This window comes from Balaenoptera acutorostrata, chromosome 15 (assembly GCF_949987535.1).
Source record: "Balaenoptera acutorostrata chromosome 15, mBalAcu1.1, whole genome shotgun sequence".
Lineage (NCBI taxonomy): Eukaryota > Metazoa > Chordata > Mammalia > Artiodactyla > Balaenopteridae > Balaenoptera > Balaenoptera acutorostrata.
The window spans coordinates 60,914,589-60,935,233 of NC_080078.1; the positions used below are offsets into that span (position 1 = coordinate 60,914,589).

Here is a 20,645-nt window from a genome sequence, read left to right on the forward strand (position 1 = left end):
GTTTTTGTATCCATTCAGCGAGCCTGTGTCTTTTGGTTGGAGCATTTAAGCCATTCACATTTAAGATAATCATTAATATGTATGTTCCTATTAATACTGTCTTAATTTTTTTGGATTTGTTTTTGTAGGTCCTTTTCTCCTCTTATATTTCCCACTTAGAGAAGTTCCTTTAGTATTTGTTGTAGAGCTGGTTTGGTTGTGATGAATTCTCTTAACTTTTGCTTGTCTGTAAAGCTTTTGATTTCTCTGTCTAATCTGAATGAGATCTTTGCCAGCTAGAGTAATCTTGGTTGTCGGTTCTTCCCTTTCATCACTTTAAATATATCATGCCACTCCCTTCTGGCTTGTAGAGTTTCTGCTGAGAAATCAGCTGTTAACCTTATGGGAGTTCCCTTGTATGTTACTTGTTGTTTTTCCCTTGTTGCTTTTAATAAATTTTCTTTGTCTTTAATTTTTGTCAATGTGATTACTATGTGTCTTGGAGTGTTTCTCCTTGGGATTATCCTGCCTGGGACTCTCTGCACTTCCTGGACTTGGGTGGCTATTTCCTTTTCCATGTTAGGGAAGTTTTCGACTATAATCTCTTCAAATATTTTCTCAGGTCCTTTCTCTCTTTTCTCCTTCTGCAATCCCTATAATGCGAATATTGGTGCATTTAATGTTGTCCCAGAGGTCTCTTAGGCTGTCTTCATTTCTTTTCATTCTTTTTTCTTTATTCTGTTCTGCGGCAGTGAATTCCACCATTCTGTCTTCCAGTCCCTTATCTGTTCTTCTGACCCAGTTATTCCGCTATTGATTCCTTCTAGTGTATTTTTCATTTCAATTATTTTATTGTTCATCTCTGTTTCTTTGTTCTTTAATTCTTCTAGGTGTTTGTTCTTTAATTCTTCTAGGTCTTTGTTAAACGTTTCTTGCATCTTCTCCATCTTTACCTCATTCTTTTTCCAAGGTCCTGGATCATCTTCACTATCATTATTCTGAATTCCTTTTCTGGAAGGTTGCCTATCGGCCCTTCATTTAATTGTTTTTCTGGGGTTTTATCTTGTTCCTTCAGCTGGTACATAGTCCTCTACCTTTTCATTTTGTCTATCTTTCTGTGAATGTGGTTTTCATTCCACAGGCTGCAAGATTGTAGTTCTTCTTGTTTCTGCTGTCTGCCCTCTGGTGGATGAGGCTATCTAAGAGGCTTGTGTAAGCTTCCTGATAGGAGGGACTGGTGGTGGGTAGAGCTGTGTGTTGCTCTGGTGGGCAGAGATCAGTAAAACCTTAATCCGTTTGACTGCTGTTGGGTGGGGCTGAGTTCCCTCCCTGGTGGTTGTTTGGCCTGAGTTGACCCAGCACTGGAGGCTACTGACTCTTTGGTGGAGTTAATGGCAGATTCCAGGAAGGCTAATGCCAAAGAGTACTTCCCAGAACTTCTGCTGCCAGTGTCCTTGTCCCTGCTGTGAGCCACAGCCACACCCCACCTCTGTAGGAGACCCTCCAACATTAGCAGGTAGGTCTGGTTCAGTCTCCTATGGGGTCACTGCTCCTTTTAGATGCAGGTGATACAAGTTCTGAGGTCCTCATTGTACTGTGCTTTTGGGCTAAGTTTTACCAGTTATATCAATAAAGTGTTGGAATAGAAAGTCATTTCAGGAGCAGATCTAGTTCCATCCCATATTTGACATGCCCTGGAGAACCCTCTTCCTTTTTTCAGTTGAGTTGGTCTTTGTTGAGGTAGGTTCCAGAATGAGGTCACAAGCCAGCCACATCCTAGGCTCCTGGGCTTGGGACTTTGGAACACAGTCCACAACCACAGATCCTTCTTGGGATCTGAGTTTGCCTGGGGCTTCTAAATAGGGGTTCACCATGAATGAAGTGAGGGACCCAGTGGAGAGAACAGAGACCCCAAGTAGGGAGCAAGTTTATTTCTCTTAGGCTTGTCCAATCCCTCTGAAAACATAAGATGAGTAACTCTTCACTTTCCATCTGCTTTCCCTGCCTGATTTCCATTTCACCATCTGAAGCAGGAACTGTCTAGAACCTAGAAGTGGATTAAAATCTCACAGCCATTTCACCCCATCATAAGCACTTCCTCTTACATCATTGGGAGGTGGGGCTTCCTTCCTCTCCACAGAGCACGGAAGTGCAGGTTCTCCCCAGGACACACATTTGGACAGAGCAGGCTCCTCAGGCTTCCATGATGCCCATCCCTGTCTCCTTGTCCAACCATCCTCCTCCTTGCCTGCTGCTGACTCTACTGCTGGGACTCACAGGTAAGCATTCCTTGGGGTAGAATCCCCTTTCCCTGACCCCTGGACTTACCCCTACCCCTGCACTTTTAGGTCTTAAATGTAAACATGGGTGTGCCACCCCGGCAGCCACAGAAGTCCAAGGATTGGGCATTATTCAAGAGCATGAAATCAGGGATCTGAGAATTTTCTCTGTGGATCCATTGCCAGCAGTTTGTTACCAGAGACATTAAAACAGATGATGCTTCAAACACCAACGATAACAGCTTTGTGTGTATTAACTTGTTTAATCCTCACAACATCCCAGTGTGGTAGCTATGACTATTATCCCTGATATGCAGATGGGGAAACTGAGGCAGAGACAGTAACTTGCCTGACATCACCTATCTAAGGCAGTGGAGCACAGGATTCTTGTCCAGGCCGTACAGCTCCAGAGATGATTCTTTTAACCATGTTGTGCTGCTCAGCTTCTCAGAGAAGGCTAATGGAAGAAAAATCAGAAAATTCTGAGAAGGAAACAATAGATTTGTCATCACCCATCATGCCACTCAGAGAACAGCAGAGTTCAAATCTTGCAATGTGTACTCCCAAACTTTTGTCAGTGATGTGTTGGATGGTTTTTCTATGTGTTAAATTTTTTTTCAGTAAGCTTTTAACGTGTGTTATAATTTCGTTTGATCCTCAAAACAACCAGTACACTAGCATACTAGATTACACTTTAATACATGTTTGTGGATGCATGTATTAATGTGTGCATGTGTGTATGTATATGTATAAGTGGGTGTGAGGTATTGTTCCCAGACACATTGGATTTCAAAAAGACTTCCTTATTTTTCCCCTAAATCATTTTTCAGTCTATATGAGATGACATGATCAGATGCTTAGTCTTTGCTGTCTTTCAGCAACATCCCTCCTTTCCTGCTTCTCTATTAATCTACCCCTTACCCACACCTAAGACAAGAAAACTTCTCTCCTGGTAAATGAGTAGAATTTTGTGCATTGCTATCTTGGAGTCCACTCTTCCATGCTGCCTAGGGGTGAGGAAGAAAAGAGGGTATCAAAGACACAGAGACTCTTGCCTATATGACCTATATATTCATATCCATATCCATATCTGTATCTGTAATTATATTTATATCCATATCTATAATTATCTATAGCTATATCATTGAATGCTAGTTGAAGCCTCCATGCCTCAAGAAATCTAATGAGTAATAACTATTCATTTTTTTGAACACTCATCGTGTGCCAGACACTGCTGGAAATGCCCACAGCTGTTAACTCATGTAATCATTATATCCAAGCTAGATCCTCTTGTCACCCCTATCTTAAAGATAAGAAAATTGAGCAAGGAGAAGTTCAAGGTCACTCAGTGGTACATGGTAGAGGTATGATTTGAACTCAAGCAATCTCATACTAGAGCTCATGATTTTAACAATTGCTCTTCTTGATACTGTGGCCCTGCTTCCATCCCATGAGATTTCTGCAGTTTCTGCCAATGGGTGTGTAGAAGGGTGGAGTGTGGGGAAGAGGGCTTGTGGTTTTCATTTTTCTGAGCTCTTCTGCTTCCTGCCTACATGCAATTTCCTTTTTGTTTTTCACCAACTCATCTACATGGGAAACTCAGTTTCTGACATAATTTTCACAGAGATTACCCACTTAGAATTAAGTGCCTCAGGGAGATGTCACACTGGGCAATTCCCACAACATACATATATTTTTTGAATACTAATATGCCAGGAACTCTTATAGGAACATGGGGTGCCTTGGTGAATAAAAGTCAAAGTAGTTGCCTGCATGGGTATTTATCTTAGTGGAAGAACTAACAATAAACAATAGACTTATAATTAAGTAAATAATATAGTATATTAGAAAGTGATAAGTGTTTTAAAAAAAAGAGTAGGGGGATGACAGAATTCGGAGAATCTGTAGCGTGGGATGTATTTTAAACCTGGTAGCCTTGTGTGTGGGGGGGGGGGGCATCACTTAGAAGGGGAAATATGAGCAAAGATTGAAAGTAGGTTCTGGAATGAGCCATGTGGTTATCTGTGGGAGGAGCCTTCCTGACAGGAAACAGCATGTGCAAAGGTCCTGAAAGTAGAATCATCCTCCTGTGTTGAAGGATTTGGGCTTTTGCTCTGAGTGAAATCGTTGCCATTGCAAAGCCTTGAAGGGAGAAGTGACATGATCTAACATGAGTTTTAATTTATTCTAGCATTTCGTTGAGAATAGACTGCAGAGGACACAGACAGAGGCAACTAGAGCATTTGAGGTCATGACATTCATGCAACAAAAGTAAAAGTGGGTTGCACCTGGAGAGTAGCTAGTAGAGATAAGAGAAAGAGTTCAGATTCTGGATGCACGCCGAAGAGGAGGCAACAGGATTTCTTGATGTGTAGGATTTGTGGTGGGAGAGAAAAGCTCCAAGGTTTTGAGACCTGAGCATCTGGAAGAAGAAAGGGGATTCAGGTGAGATATAGAGGGTGTAGGGGAAATTCAGTTCCGTTTTAGTTGTGTTAACTGTGGGATGTTTATTTCTATCCAAAGAAGATGATGAGTGGATAGTTGGACATACAAGTCCAGAGTTCAGGGGAGAGGCCTAGACCAGAGAGGTAATAGGAGAATTATTGATACACAGATTGTAGAGTTTTTGCTATCCTCTGGCTCCTCTCAACCCTCTGATCCCTCTTTTCTCCTCCTCTCCTTTCATTTCTCCCTCCAACATTCTTTCATATTTCTTCCCATTTTTGTCTTAGCAGTTCAGCTTCCCTGACCTCACTCTTCTTCTCCAGACTTAAAAATCCAAACCACTTGATATTCTTGGCACATCACAGGACCTGCCCTGTAATAGCATGTGCCCTCCTTAGGTGGCATGATTGGTTAGAAACAGTGCTTAGTGGGTGGGTTTACCAGCTCACACTCTGCAAAGGTGAGCCACAAATTTTCTCCCTAAGGAGTAGGGAAGAAATAGAAAAGAACACAGGATTTGCTTGTGGCGCCACAACAGCCTGCTCCTCTGGTTTGTATCTCTGCAGTTAGACCCATGCCTGTGTAATAGGACATTTCAGAGAAGATGGAATGTGTTTACATTTCTCTGTATCTCCAGAAACTTGGTAGTCAGTGAGGCTGTAAACTCAACCTGGAAAACTTGCAACTGTAGTTAAATGATTGGCCCAGCAGTGACTCATGTCTCTTCAACTCATAACTCATTGTCCAAACATAGTCAACCACCCACAATTCTTTTCCAAACACGATTTTGGAGTTTATTGTTTCTTTGCTTGCCTCCATTGTTCTATCTCCCCATTCACTTGTAGGTTTCTCAAATGTATCAGCGTTTAGAACCACACATTTTGTTTTCTTGCATGGGGCAATCATCTTATTTTGGTTCACATCTTTTATTGCAGTAAAATATACATAACATGAAATTTACCATTTTAACTATTTAGAAGGTTATAAAGTGGCACTATGTTCCTTCACAATGTTGTGAAGCCATCACCAGTATACATTTCCAGAACTTTTTCAACATATGTAGCAGAAACTCTGTATCCATTAAGCTATAACTCCCCATTTCTCCTTCCCTGCAGCCACTGGTAACCCGTATTCTACTTTTTCTGTGTGAATTTGCCTATTCTATGGACTTGATATAAGTGGAATCATCTATTTTCCTTTTGAATCTAGCTTATTTTACTGAGCATATTTTTAACGTTCATACATGCTGTGGAAGGTGTCAGAATATCATTGTTTTTTAGGGCTGAAATTTATTGTATATATTTCATACATATTTCATATATATTTTATATGTATATGTGTATATATATTTTATATATATATATATATATATATATATATATATATATCACATTTTGTTTATCCTTTCATCCATTAATGGAATTTTGGGTTGTTTATACTACCCTTTTTTATTGAACTGTAAGTGCTGTAAAATATTACATAAGTTACAGGTGTACAATATAGTGATTCACAATTTTTAAAGGTTATAATCCATTTATAGTTATTATAAAATATTGACTACATTCCTGGTGTTGTACAGTATATCCTTGTAGCTTATTTTATACATAATAATTTGTAACTCTTAATCGCCTACCCCTATATGGCCCCTCCCACCTTCCCTCTCCCCGCTGGTAACCACTAGCTTTTTCTCTATGTCTCTGAGTCTGTTTCTTTCTTGTTATATTAACTAGTTTGTTGTATTCTTTAGATTCCACATATAAGTGATATCATACAGTATTTGTCTTTGTCTGACTTACTTCACTTAGCACAATGCCTTCCAAGTCCATCCATGTTGCTGCAAATAGCAAATTTTCATTCTTTCTTACAGCTGAGTTGTATTCCATTTTACACACATGCACTCACACACCACATTTTCTTTATACATTCATCAGTTGATGAAATTTTGGGTTGTTTCTACTACCTTTTGGTATTGAGAATAATGGTGCTATGAACATTGATGGACAATTGTATGCTTGAATTTCTGCTTTTAATTATTTAGGGTATACACCTAAGAGTGGATTTATTGGATCATATAGTAAATTCTACGTTTAACTTAAAAAAATAACAAAGAGTTTAAAAACCTTTTTAAAAAACACTAGTGTTTACACGGAGACTCCACCATTTTTTCACTCCAATCAGCAATGCACAAGAGTTTCAATTTCTAAACATTTTACCAACCCTTATTTCCAATTATTTTGTTTTGTTTTGTTTTTGGTAACAGCCATCTTACAGGATATGTAGGGGTATCTCACTGTGGTTTCAATTTGCATTTTCCCAATTATTAGTGATGTTGAACATCATTTAACATGCTTATTGACCATCTGTATATCTTCTTTAGAGAAACATCTATTCAATTCTTTTGTTCATTTTAAAATTTAGTTGTTTGTTATTTTGTTGCTGAATAGCAGGATTTCTTTAAATATTCTTGATACATATCCCTTATGAGATACATGCTTTGCAAATGTTTTCTCTCATTCTGTAAATTGTCTTTTCACTCTCTTGGTAGTATCCTCTGATGCAGGAAAGTTTTTTTTTTAAACTATCAGGTATGCCTTTTTTTTTTTTTAATTTTATTATTTATTTTTGGCTGTTCTGGGTCTTCGGTTCGTGCGAGGGCTTTCTCTAGTTGCGGCAAGTGGGGGCCACTCTTCATCGCGGTGCGGGGACCGCTCTTCATCGCGGTGCGCGGGCCTTTCACTATCGCGGCCCCTCCCGTTGCGGGGCACAGGCTCCAGATGCGCAGGCTCAGTAGTTGTGGCTCACGGGCCCAGCCGCTCCACGGCATGTGGGATCTTCCCAGACCAGGGCTCGAACCCGTGTCTCCTGCATTAGCAGGCAGATTCTCAACCACTGCGCCACCAGGGAAGCCCTGATGCAGGAAAGTTTTAATCTTGATGAAGTCAAGATTAAAATTTCTAAAATATTTTTTTGTTGCCTTCCGTGTCATATCCAAGAAATTATTGCCAAATTCAATGTCATGTAGTGTTTCACCTGTGAGTTTTTCTCAGAATTTTATAGCTCTAGCTCTTACATTTAGGTCTTTGATTATACACCATTTTTGTATATGGTGTAAGTAATGATCCAGCTTCACTCTTTTGTATGTGAATATCAAGTTTCCTCTGATTCATGTATTGAAAACACTGTTCTTTGTCCATTGAATGATCTTGACACCCTTGATACAAATCACTTGACTATATATGTGAGGGTTTATTTCTAGGTTCTCTATTCATTGCCTTTGGTCTATATATGTTTGTTAATGTGAGTACCACACTATTTTGATTTTTGTAGCTTTGTATTAAGGTTTTAAATCTGGTAATGTGACTCCACAATTTATGTGCTTCTTTTTCGAGATTGTTTGCTGATTTGAGGTTCCTTGAGATTTCATATGAAATTTAGAATGGGGTGTTCTAGTTCTGCAAAAAAAATGTCTTTGAGATTTTAATAGGGATTGTATTGATTGTTGTAGTTTCTTCAGGTAATATTGACATTTTAACAATATTAAGTCTCCCAATCCTTAATAACAGGATGTTTTGTTCATTTATTTATGTCTTCTTTAATTTCTTTCAGCAATGTTTTGTACTTTTTGATGCACAAGTCTTTCATTTCCATGGTGAAATTTACTCCTAAGTATTTTATACATTTTGTAGCTATTACAAATGAAATTGCTAGCTTAACTTCCTTTTGGATTGTTTGTCACAAGTGTGTAGAAGAGCAACTGATTTTTGTGTGTTGACTTTATATCTCAAAAATTTGCTGAATTTATTGACTAGCTCTAATGCTTTTAAATGTTGGAATCTTTAGAACTGCTACATAAAAAATCATGTCATGTACAAACAAGAGAGTTTTACTTTTTTCGTTCCAATTTGAATGCCTTTTATATATTTTTCCTGCCTAATTGCTTTTGTTGGAACTTCCAGTATTGTGTTGACCAGAAGTGGCAAAAGTGGGCATCTTTGTTCTATTCCTGATCTTAGGGGAAAAGCTTACAGAATTTCACCATCAACTAGGCTGTTAGCTGTGGGTTTTTCATATATGACTTCATTTTGGGGGCAATTTTCCATCTATTCCTAGTTTATTGATTGTTTTTATCATGGAAAATGTTGACTTTTATTAAATGCTTGTTCTGCATCAGATGAGATGATTTTTTGTCCTCTTTATTCTATTAAAGTGGTAAAATGAATTATTTGATTTTCATATGTTGATCCATTTTCACAATAAATCCCAGTTGGTCATGGTGCATAATTCTTTTTTTTTTTTTTTTAATTTTTATTTATTTATTTATTTTTTTTTTTATGGCTGTGTTGGGTCTTCGTTTCTGTGCGAGGGCTTTCTCTAGTTGCGGCAAGCGGGGGCCACTCTTCATCGCGGTGCGCAGGCCTCTCATTATCGCGGCCTCTCTTGCCTGCGGAGCACAGGCTCCAGACGCGCAGGCTCAGTAATTGTGGCTCACGGGCCCAGTCGCTCCGCGGCATGTGGGACCCTCCCAGACCAGGGCTCGAACCCGTGTCCTCTGCATTGGCAGGCAGATTCTCAACCACTGCGCCACCAGGGAAGCCCCATAATTCTTTTAATATGCTAGTGAATTGGGTTTGATAACATTTTGTTGATGATTTTTGCATCAATAGTCATAAAAGATATTGGTCTGTATTTTCTTCTTATGCCTTTGTCTGGCTTTGGTGTCAGGATAATAAGGAGAATGAGTTTTAATAGGCTCTGAAAAAATTAAGAAGTCTTCCTTCCTCTTCAATTTTTCGGAAGTGTTTGAGGAGGAATAATGTTAGTTTTCTTTAAAAGTTTGGGAGAATTCAGCAGTGAAGCCAAGTGGTCCTGGGCCTTTCTTTGTTGGGAGGTTTCTGATTATTGATTGAATCTCATTGCTAGTTATAGGACTACTCTGATTTTATATTTCTTCATAATTCAGCCTTGGTGTATTGTATTTCTAGAAATTGGTCCATTTTATCTAGGTTATCCAATATTTTGGTGTTTAATCGTTCATAATAGTTTTTATAACCATTTTTATCTCTGTAAAATTATTAGTATGTTCTTTTATTTCTGATTTTAGTTATTTGGGCCTTCTCTCTCACTCTCTCCCTGTTTTTTTTTTTTTTTTTCCTTAGTCGTTCTAGCTAAAATTTTGTTAATTGTATGAATCTTTTTGAAGAACCACTCTTGGTTTTGTTGATTTTCTGTTTTTTTTTTTAATTCACATTTTATTTTTCTCTTCACTAATCTTGACTATTTCCTTTCTTTTCTAGCTTTGGGTTTTGGGTTTACTTTACTCTTCTTTCTCTAGTTTCTTATGGTGTATAGTAAAGTTACTGTTTTGTGATCTTTTCTTAAATGTCTGCATTTTCAGCCATAAATTTCCCTTTAGGGTTGCTTTCTGAGCATCTCAGACGTTTTGGTGTTATGTGTTTATGTTTTCATTTTTCTCCAGGCATTCTAATTTCTCTTGTGATTTCTTCTTTGACCTACTGATTTTTAAAGAGAAGGTTGTTTGATTTCTATGTATTTGTGAATATTTTATTTCCTCTTCTGTCACTGATCTAGTTTAATTTTACAAACTATTTGACCAGTGGGCTGCTTGAATAGCCCTTCTTCAGATTCCAGTAAGTTGCCTTGTCACTCATCCTGTGTGACAATGACACATACATAGAGTTTTCTTATGGCAACTGGTTTCTGTAACTGTCAGGACAGATGTGTGTGGTAGACAGAAAATACCCCTCAATATAGGAGGAGTAATCAAGATGGCAGACTAGGAAGATGTGAAGCTCAACTCTTCCCACAAATGCATCAAAAATATATCTACATGTGGAATAATTCTCACAGAATATCTAATGAACACTGGCAGAAGAGCTTAGACTTCTGAAAGGCCAAGAAATTCTCCATGTAACCGGGTACGACAAAAGAAAAAATAATGCAAATGAGACAGGAATCTGGATGGGACCTGTACCCCTTGGAGGGAGCTGTGAAAGAGGAAAGGTTCTGCACCCTGGCAAGTCCCCTCACAAGTGGGGAGATCAGCTAGGACAGATGGGGAGCTTCAGAGCCACAGAAGAGAATGCAACAACTGGTTTGCAGCAGCTAGAATGGAGAGAGACCGGCACAGATGATCAGTGCCACAGCCCTGCACTCCCCAGCCTGAGATGTTCATCTGCCCATGCAGGGGGTGGCTGGGTGCTAAATTTGGGATTCAGAGATCAGACCCTGGGAAAGGATTGGGGTGGTCTGCAAGGAAACAGCCTGAAGGTCCTAGAGCCTGGTGCAACCCCACCTGAGGGTGTATGCAGAGGAAGCCTGGGCCACCTTAGAGGCCAGGCACCATTTTTGGGGGGATGTGTGAGGGGAGGAGCAGGACATGCCATTGCAGACTTTGTCCCCATGCATGCTTTCAGGTGGCAGGACACTGCCTACACAAGTTCCAAGAGCTATTGTCAGTCACCACCACTAACCCCTTGCTTCAGGAGCAGTCACAAGAAGTTACAAGATGCCACTGCTGCCCCCTGGAACTACAGGAGTGATTGAGAGCTGCCTCCACTCCCATCACATGCTCCAAGGCACGTGTGAGCCAACACTGCTGCCAAGAACCCCAGGACCAGGCACCAACCACTGCATCTGCACACCCCCTACAAAGGGGATAATGGCCAACACACTGAGGAAAGAGTTGGCAGGCATCCATACTAAAAACAGCCCTCACACCAAAAATGTTGAACCCACACAAGCTACAGAGGGACACTCCCATATATAAAGAGTCTTCAAAGACCACAGTAGATAATTTTTTCTCCTAAACTCACAGAATAAGAAAAATATGAGTAAAATGAAGAAGCAGAGGAGCCAATCCCAGTTAAAAGACCAAGAGAATTCCCCTGAAAGAATAAACAATGAAACAGACCTCTTTAGTGTAATAGACACAGATTGCAAAAAGGAGATAATGAAAATACTGAAGGAATTAAGAAAGGGTATCAACAGAAATGCAAAACACTGTAAAAAGGAACTAGAAACTATGAAGAGGAACCAAGAAAAAAATAGAAAACTCATTTGCTGAGACAAAAAGTGAACTAAAGACAATGAATAGCAGAATGAATAATGCAGAAGAAGAAATAAGTGATCTGGAAGATAGAATAATGGAAATCGCCCAATCAGGACAGCAGAAAGAAAGCCAAATGAAAAAAAAAAAATGAAAGCAATATAAGAGACCTATGGGATAATATAAAGCTTACCAATCTACACATAATAGGAATTCCAGAAAGGAAAGAAAGAGAAAAGGGGATCAAAATGTATTTGAAGAAATTATGGCTGAAGACTTCCCACACCTAAAGAAGGAAACAGATATCCAAGTACAGGAAGCACAGAGGGTCCCAAAGAAGGTAAGTCCAAAGAGACCTACACTAAGACGTATTCTAATAGAAAATGGCAAAAGTTGATAAAGAGGGGATTCTAAAGGCAGCAAGAGAAAAACAAAGAGTTAATTACAAGGGAACCCCTATAAGGCTATCAGCAGATTTCTCTACAGAAACTTTGAAAGCCAGAAGGAAGTGGCAAGATATATTCAAAGCCCTGAAAAGGAAAAATCTGCAACCTAGAATACTCTACCCAGCAAGATTATCATTTAGAATAGAAGGAGAGATAAAGAATTTCTCAGACAAGCAAAGCTAAAAGAAAACAGCAATACTAAACCTATTCTAAAGGAAATATTGAAAGGTCTTCTCTAGAAAAGAAGTAAGAATATATAGGAAAGAGAAAATCCAGTTGGAATACAAATCACTTAAATAAGCTAGTATGCAGATTTTAAAAATCAAAAAATTCTGTGAAAGTGATGATAACCACAATGAACATCAAAAGGATGAACATGAACATGTAAAAGAGGACATCAGAATCATACTGATAAAATGTGGGATAGGAAGATATGAAAATGTACATTTGTTTTCATTTCCTAGAATGTGTTTGAGCCTCTATGACTACCAGTCTAAGGCAAGTAGATATAGATGGGGTTAATATACTTGAAAAAAAGGGTAACCACAAATCAAAAACATACAGTAGACTCACAAAAACCACAAAGAAGAGAAATAAATACAGTATGCTAACACATATATATGGAATCTAAGGGGGGAAAAAAAGGCCATGAAGAACCTAGTGGCAAGACGGGAATAAAGACACAGACCTACTAGAGAATGGACTTGAGGATATTGGGAGGGGGAGGGGTGAGATGTGACAGGGTGAGAGAGTGTCATGGACATATATACACTACCAAATGTAAAATAGATAGCTAGTGGGTAGCAGCAGCACAGCACAGGGTGATCAGCTCAGTGCTTTGTGACCACCTAGAGGGGTGGGATGGGGAGGGTGGGAGGGAGGGAAGAGATATGGGAACATATGTATATGTATAACTGATTCACTTTGTTATAAAGCAGAAACTAACACACCATTATAAAGCAATTATACTTCAATAAAGATATTTAAAAAAAAAGAAGAGAAATAAGTATAATACAAAAGAAAATCATCAAACCACAAAAAGAAAATGAAAGGGACAAAGAAGAAATACAACATCAATAGGAAAACAGGCTTAAAATGGTAATAAATACATAGCTATCAATAATTACATTAAATATCAATGGAATGAAAGCTCCAATCAAAAAGGTACAGAGTGGCAGATTGGATAAAAAAACAAGAGCCTACAATATGCTGCCTACAGGAGACCCAGTTTAGGGCAAAAGACACACATAGATTGAAAGTAAGGGGATGGAAAAAGATATTTCATGCAAACAGAAATGAGAAGAAAGTGGGGGTCACAATACTCATATCAGACAAAATAGACTTTAAAACAAAGACCCTAAAGATAAAGAAGGACACTATATAATGATAAAAGGCTCAACATAAGAAGAGGATTTTACACTAGTCAACATATATGCACCTAATATAGGAGCAGCCAAATACATAAAACAAATACTAACAGAAATAAAGGGAGAAATTGACAGGAATACAATAATTACACTTTAACACTCCACTCACATCAATGGACAGATCTTCTAGACAGAATGTCCTAAGTGATACAATAGAACAATTAGACTTCATTGATATTTTCAGGATTTTACATTTAAAAAAACCCAACAGACTAAACATTCTTTTCAAGTGCACATGAAACATTCTTTAGGAATGATCACATATTGGGGCACAAAACAGACCTCAAGGAATTTAAGAGTATAGAAATTATCTCAAACATCTTTTCTGAACACAACAGCATTCAACTAAAAATCAACCACAGAAAAAGAAATGAGAAAAAAATTACATGGAGACCAATTAACATGCTACTAAAAAACCAATGGGTCTACGATGAAATCAAAGAGGAAATTTAAAAAATACCTTGAGACAAATGACAATGAAAACACAACAATACAAAATCTATGGGATGCAACACATGCAGTCCTTAGAGGGAAGTTCATAGCATTACAGTTCATAGCCTTCACCAAAAAAACAAGAAAATTCTCAAATAAACAACATAGCCTACCACTTAAAAGAATTAGAAAAAAAGAACAAACAAAATGTAAAGCCAGCAGAAGGAAGGAAATAATAAATATCAGAGAGGAAATAAAATAGAGATTAAAAAAAAGTAGAAAAAAATCAAAAAAACCAAGAATTGGTTCTTTGAAAGGGTAACAAGATTGACAAACCTTTGGCCAGGCTCACCAAGAAGAAAAGAGAGATATCCTGAATAAACAAAACAAAAAATGAAAAAGGAGACATTACATCTGATACTGCAGAAATACAAAGAAACATAAGGGAATACTATGAACAATTACATGCCAACAAATTCGACAACATAGAAGACATGGACAAGTTTCTAGAAACATACAGCCCACCAATACTGAATCAAGAAGAAACAGATGATTTGAACAGACTGATCATGAGAGGTGAAGTAGAATCTGTAATTAAAAACTTCCTACAAACAAAAGTCCAGGACCAGATGGCTTCACAGGTGAACTCTACCAAACATACATAGAAGAACTTACACTGATCCTTCTCAAACTCTTCCAAAAAGTTGAAGAGGAGGGAACACTCCCAGAGACATTCTATGAAGCCACCATTACCCTGATATCACAACCACACAAAGACACCACCAAAAAAGAAAATTACAAGCCAATATCTTTGATGAATATAGATGCAAAAATTCTCAACAAAACATTAGCAAACCAAATCCAACAACAAACAAACAAGATCATACACCACGGACAAGTTGGATTCATCCCAAGTTCACAAGGGTGTTTCGACATACAGAAATAAATCAATATGATACACCCCAGAAACAATACCACATGATCATCTCAATAGATGCAGAAAAAACGTTTCACAAAATTCAACATCAATTCATGATAAAAACTCTTGCTAAAGTGGGTATACAGGGAACAAAACTATTTATGACAAACCCACAGCTAAAATAATACTCAATGGTGAAAATCTGAAAGACTTTCCACTAAAATCTGGAAAAAGACCAGGATGTCCACTCTCATCTCTTCTATTCAACATAGTATTGGAAGTCCCAGCTACAGAAATCAGACAAGAAAAAGAAATAAAAGGTATCTAAATTGGAAGGGAAGAGGTAAAATTGTCATTATATGCAGATGACATGATAATATATATAGAAAATCCTAAAGACTCCACACTAAAACTACTAGAACTGATCAACAAATGCCACAAGGTAGCAGGATACAAGATTAATACAGAGAAATTGGTTGCATTTCTTTACACTCACGATGTAATATCAGGAAGGGAATGTAAAACAAACAATACCTTTAAAACTCACACCCACAAAAATAAAATACTTAGGAATAATCCTGACTAAGGAGGTGAAAGACTTATACACTGAGAACTATAAAACATTAATAAAGGAAATTGAAGATTATTCAAAGAAAAGGAAAGATATCCCATGCTCTTGGATTGGAAGAATTAATATTGTTAAAATGGCCATACTACCCAAAGCAATCTACAGATTTAATTCAATCCCTATCAAATTACCCATGACATTTTCCCCAGAACTAGAACAAATACTACTAAAATTTATATGGAACCACAAAAGACTCAGAATTGCCAAAGCAATCCTGAAGAAAAAGAACAAAGCAGGAAGCATACCCCTCCCAGACGTCAGACAATACTACAAAGTTACAGTACTCAAAACAACATGGTACTGGCACAAAAACAAATATATGGATCAATGGAACAGAATAGAGAGCCCAGAAATAAACCCACACACTTACAGTCAATTAATCTTTGACAAAGGAAGCAAGAATATATAATGGGAAAAAGAGGGTCTCTTCAGCAAGTGGTGTTGGGAAAGTTGGACAGCTGCACGTAAATCAATGATATTAGAACATATCCTTTCACCATACAAAAAAATAAACTCAAAATGCCTTAAAGACTTAAACATAAGTCATGACACCATAAAACTCCTAGAAGAGATCATAGGCAAAACATTTTTTGACATAAATTGTACCAAAGTTTTCTTAGGTCAGTCTCCCAAGGCAATAGAAATAAAAACAAACAATGGGAACTAATCAAACTTACAAGCTTTTGCATAGCAAAAGAAACCATAAACAAAACAAAAAGACAGCCTACTGAATGGGAGAAAATATTCACAAAGGATTTGACCAACAAGGGCTTGCTTTCCAAAATGTACAAACAGCTCATACAACTCAACAACATTTCTCCAAAGAATAAATACAAATGGCCAATAGGCACATGAAAAGATGCTTACTAATTATTAGAGAAATGCAAATCAAAACTAAAATTAGGTACCACCTCACATCAGTCAGAATGGTCACCCTTAAAAGCTCTACAAATAACAAATGCTGGAGAGGATGTGGAGAAAAGAGAACTCTCCTATACTGTTAGCAGGAACGTAAGTATGGAAAACAATATGGAGGTTCCTCAGAAAAATAAAAATAGAATTACCATATGATCCAGTGATCCCACTCATGGGCATATATCCAGACAAAACTCTTATCCAAAAAGATACATGCACCCTTATGTTCATAGCAGCAGTATTCACAATAACTAAGACATGGGAACAACCTAAAAGTCCATCGACAGATGAATGGATAAAGAAGAAGTGGTACATATATACAATGGAATACTATTCAGCCATAAAAAAGAATAAAATAATGTCATTTGCAGCAACATGAACACAACTAGAGATTATCATACTAAGTGAAGTAAGTCAAAAAGAGAAAAGAGAAACACCATATGATATTTATATGTGGAATCTAAAAGATGACACAGGGAATTCTCCGGTGGTCCAGTGGTTAGGACTCTACACTTCCACTGCAGGGGGCCTGGGTTCGATCCCTGGTCAGGTTACCAGGATTCCACAAGCTACGCCACATGCCCCCCCCCCCAAATGAGGCAAATGAACTTATCCACAAAACAGAAACAGACTCACGAACATAGAGAACAAACTTGTGGTTGCCAAGGTGGAGAGGGTAGGGGTAATGTAATCTATTATATATGTAATGGATAAACAACAAGGTCTTACTATACAACACAGAGAACTATATTCAGTATGCCATGATAAGCCATAATGGAAAAGAACATATTAAAAAAAGAATGTATATATGTATATACAAGAATATATATATGTATAAATGAGTCAATTTTTGTACAACAGAAATTACCAGAACATTGTAAATCAACAATACTTCAGTATAAAAAAGTTATAAATCAAGAAAAAAAAGAAAAAGAAAATAGCCCCCCAAAGAGATCTATGTCCTATACTCACCTGTGAATATTTTACTTTAGTTGGAAAAAGAGATTTTGTAACAGTGATTAAGTTAAGACTCTTGCTATGGGGAGAATATCCTAGATTATTAGTGGGGGCCCAATATAATCTTATAAGAAGGGGGCAGGAAAGCCAAAGTAAGAGAAGTACAAGTGACAATGGAAGCAACATTAGAGTCATAAGAAGATGGAAACCATGAGAAAAGGAGCATAGACAGTCTCAAAAATTTGGAGAGACAATGATCAGAGCCTCCAGAAGAAATGTAGCCCAACTAACTCCTTGATTTTAGTTCAGTAATACCATTTCTGGTCCTTTGACATCCAGAATTATAATAAAGCTGTCACTTCAAGCCACTAAATTTTAGATAATTTATTACAGCAGCCTTAGGTAACTAATAAAACATGACTATGTCATTGGAAAAAAATGCTAGGGACTTGAAACAATATTCTACTTTCTTCTTAAGCTAAATGTTCATTGTGTTGGGAGCTCTGCACATCACTGCCACTCAAGTATTGAGGTTGTTGGAGCCAACCTCATCATGAGAATGTGGATCTCTGGGGAAGATCGAAGTTGGTCCATAAAGGCTCTTGCAGTTAAATGAATAACGTACAAAATATATCCATCACTTCTCCTCACAACTCAGTGGTCTAAAGAAGTCATGTGGGGCTTCCCTGGTGGCGCAGTGGTTGAGAATCTGCCTGCCAATGCAGGGGACACGGGTTCGAGCCCTGGTCTGGGAAGATCCCACATGCCGCGGAGCAACTGGGCCCGTGAGCCACAATTACTGAGCCTGCACGTCTGGAGCCTGTGCTCTGCAACAAGAGAGGCCGCGATAGTGAGAGGCCCGCGCACTGCAATGAAGAGTGGCCCCCGCTTGCCACAACTAGAGAAAGCCCTTGCACAGAAACGAAGACCTAACACAGCCATAAATAAATAAATTAGTTAATTAAAAAAAAAAAAAGAAGTCATGTGGTCCCACCTAATGCAAAGGCCAGAAGTGCAGCGCTCCAGGAGGCGACAAAGTGAACAGCCAGAAATATTTGGTGAAGTATGACACTTCCAAAGAGGGCTCAAGTACTCAAACCCATTCTCTGCCACATCATTTAACTTCTCTGTGCCTCAATTCCTCTCTTGTATTAGGGTCTCACGTTATAGGCTCATTGTGCAGGTTGCATGCAATATACACACAATGGGCTGAGTTCAAGGCTGGCTCATGGTGCACTAAGTTAATGAAAACTGTTGTTGATAAATAATTGAGAAAACCTACTGGATCACCTAAGGATGAATAAATAACTGGATTGTGTTTCCCTCCAGGAGTGGCAAGTGAGAACCAGCTGCAGGTGATTCAGCCTGAACGGTCAGTTTCAGTTGGAGCAGGAGAGACGGCCATTCTGCACTGCAGCATGACCTCCCTGCTCCCCGTGGGGCCCGTCAAGTGGTTCAGGGGCACAGGGCCAGGCCGAGAGTTAATCTACAGTCTCAAAGGAGGCACCTTCCCTCGAGTAACAGATGCTGCAGATACTACAAGGAGAAACAACACGAACTTTTCCATCCACATCAGTAACATCACCCCAGCAGACTCCGGTATGTACTACTGTGTGAAGTTCAAGAGAGCAAGCCCTGACGTGGAGGTTAAGTCTGGACCAGGCACTCATCTCACTGTGAGTGGTGAGTATGGCCTGGGTCTCCTTTGTCCCCCTGGTCTGTGACAGAAAGTCAACAAGAATGCCCTCCACCCTTTGAGAAAAAAGAAAAAAAAAAAGAATCAAGTGCAGCAGTGGGTGCTTATATCATGATCTGATTTCACTCCCTTCTACAGATCAGGGAAACTGAGGCCTGCAGAGGTCGTGCTACTTGCCAAAGGCCCCACAACTGGTAAAGCTGGGAAAAGTCTGGAACCCCAGTCTGCCTGGCTCCACAGCCCTTGCCTTTTCCATCCCGTCTAGCCCTTTGGTTCCAGGGATGAGGGAACTGAAAGTCTGAGTGACTTGCCCCGTCACAGCCCAGGTATCACCTCCTGCCTCCAGAGAGTGCTCCCCTCCATGTGGCTGAGTCTTCTCTTTATTCAGCACCTATTGAGCACCTACTGTGTGCCAGGCCCTGCTCCAGCTGTTGTGGAAGAAGCAGTGAACAAAGCAGACAAGGCTCTTCTCCCATGAAACTTATGTTCTCTCCTCTTCCAAAGAGAAGTCTATCCATGGCAGGGTTTCTTTATTTCCTCTTCAGAAACATTACACTGAGAAAAAATTCCTAGAGGCATAGGTTCAGTGTTTACTCTGATGGCCCGGGCTAGAGGAGATGCCCAGAGGTTGGGTGTTTCCTGGGGGTCTTTTGGGAAAACCCTCCTGTGATTCAGGGACCAACTCACACAGTCACTGAAGGTTCCAAGCAGAGCTGGGTCGTCTCAGAAAGTCCCTCCCCAGGGAAGAAGTTCCCCATGTGGGTGACTTAGGGGTTGCCCCATTGAGGCAGCAAAGGCACTCATTAAGAGTTTTCTGACAAAGACCCTGGATCCACTTTCTAACTCCTGAATCCTGGACTGTGACACAGGAGGGACTTTTTGACACTGTCTGCCCAACCCTCCATGTACAGATGGTGGCCTGTGGCCAAGAAGTGACTGGAACTGAGACCACAGTCCCATGGTCAGTGAGTGAGGGGATCCTTCCAGAACCCAATCTGATTCCAGGCCAGGCTCTTTCCTGTACCAGCATTGGAACTGGTTTCATGGAAGAGCCTGGTACATGGAAGTTGAAGAACGAAAGCTCCTTGAATTAACCATTGAACATGATGTTTTCATTGCTTTCCCATAGGTTCAGAAGGCTCCTCACATTCAGGCCCTAAGTCCTAAGGCGACTGGCAACTTCTCCCTACTTTCAGCCACATGATCCCAAATCCCTCATTCCATATCAGCACATAGAGCTGCCCATTGTTTCAATAGCTACTTAACATTCAGGGTATGGACACAATCGTTTTCATTTTACAGTCTCCTGTTGACGGATACTAAGGTGTCCCTAACCTCAGTCTATTGAAACAGCACTGCTGTGGATAACCTTTCCATGTGTCACTCTCCTCAAAGGGGAAATACCCACTGGAAGTAGCATTGCTAGATCAGAGAATACGTGTATTTTAATTTGTGT

At 39.2% G+C, this 20,645-nt stretch overlaps 1 protein-coding gene across 3 annotated transcripts in view; it reads left to right on the forward strand.

Moving 5' to 3' along the window:
- The first annotated feature begins 2,183 nt into the window (after window positions 1-2,183).
- Window positions 2,184-20,645, forward strand: part of LOC103000151 (tyrosine-protein phosphatase non-receptor type substrate 1-like) — a 34,716-nt gene continuing 16,254 nt past the window's right edge. For all 3 annotated transcript variants that reach the window (XM_057530228.1, XM_007193403.2, XM_057530229.1), the window contains exons 1-2: window positions 2,184-2,258; window positions 18,823-19,176. In XM_057530228.1, the coding sequence (XP_057386211.1) occupies window positions 2,186-2,258; window positions 18,823-19,176 (427 nt within the window). In that variant the 5' untranslated portion in view covers window positions 2,184-2,185. The remainder of the gene's footprint in view (window positions 2,259-18,822; window positions 19,177-20,645) is intronic.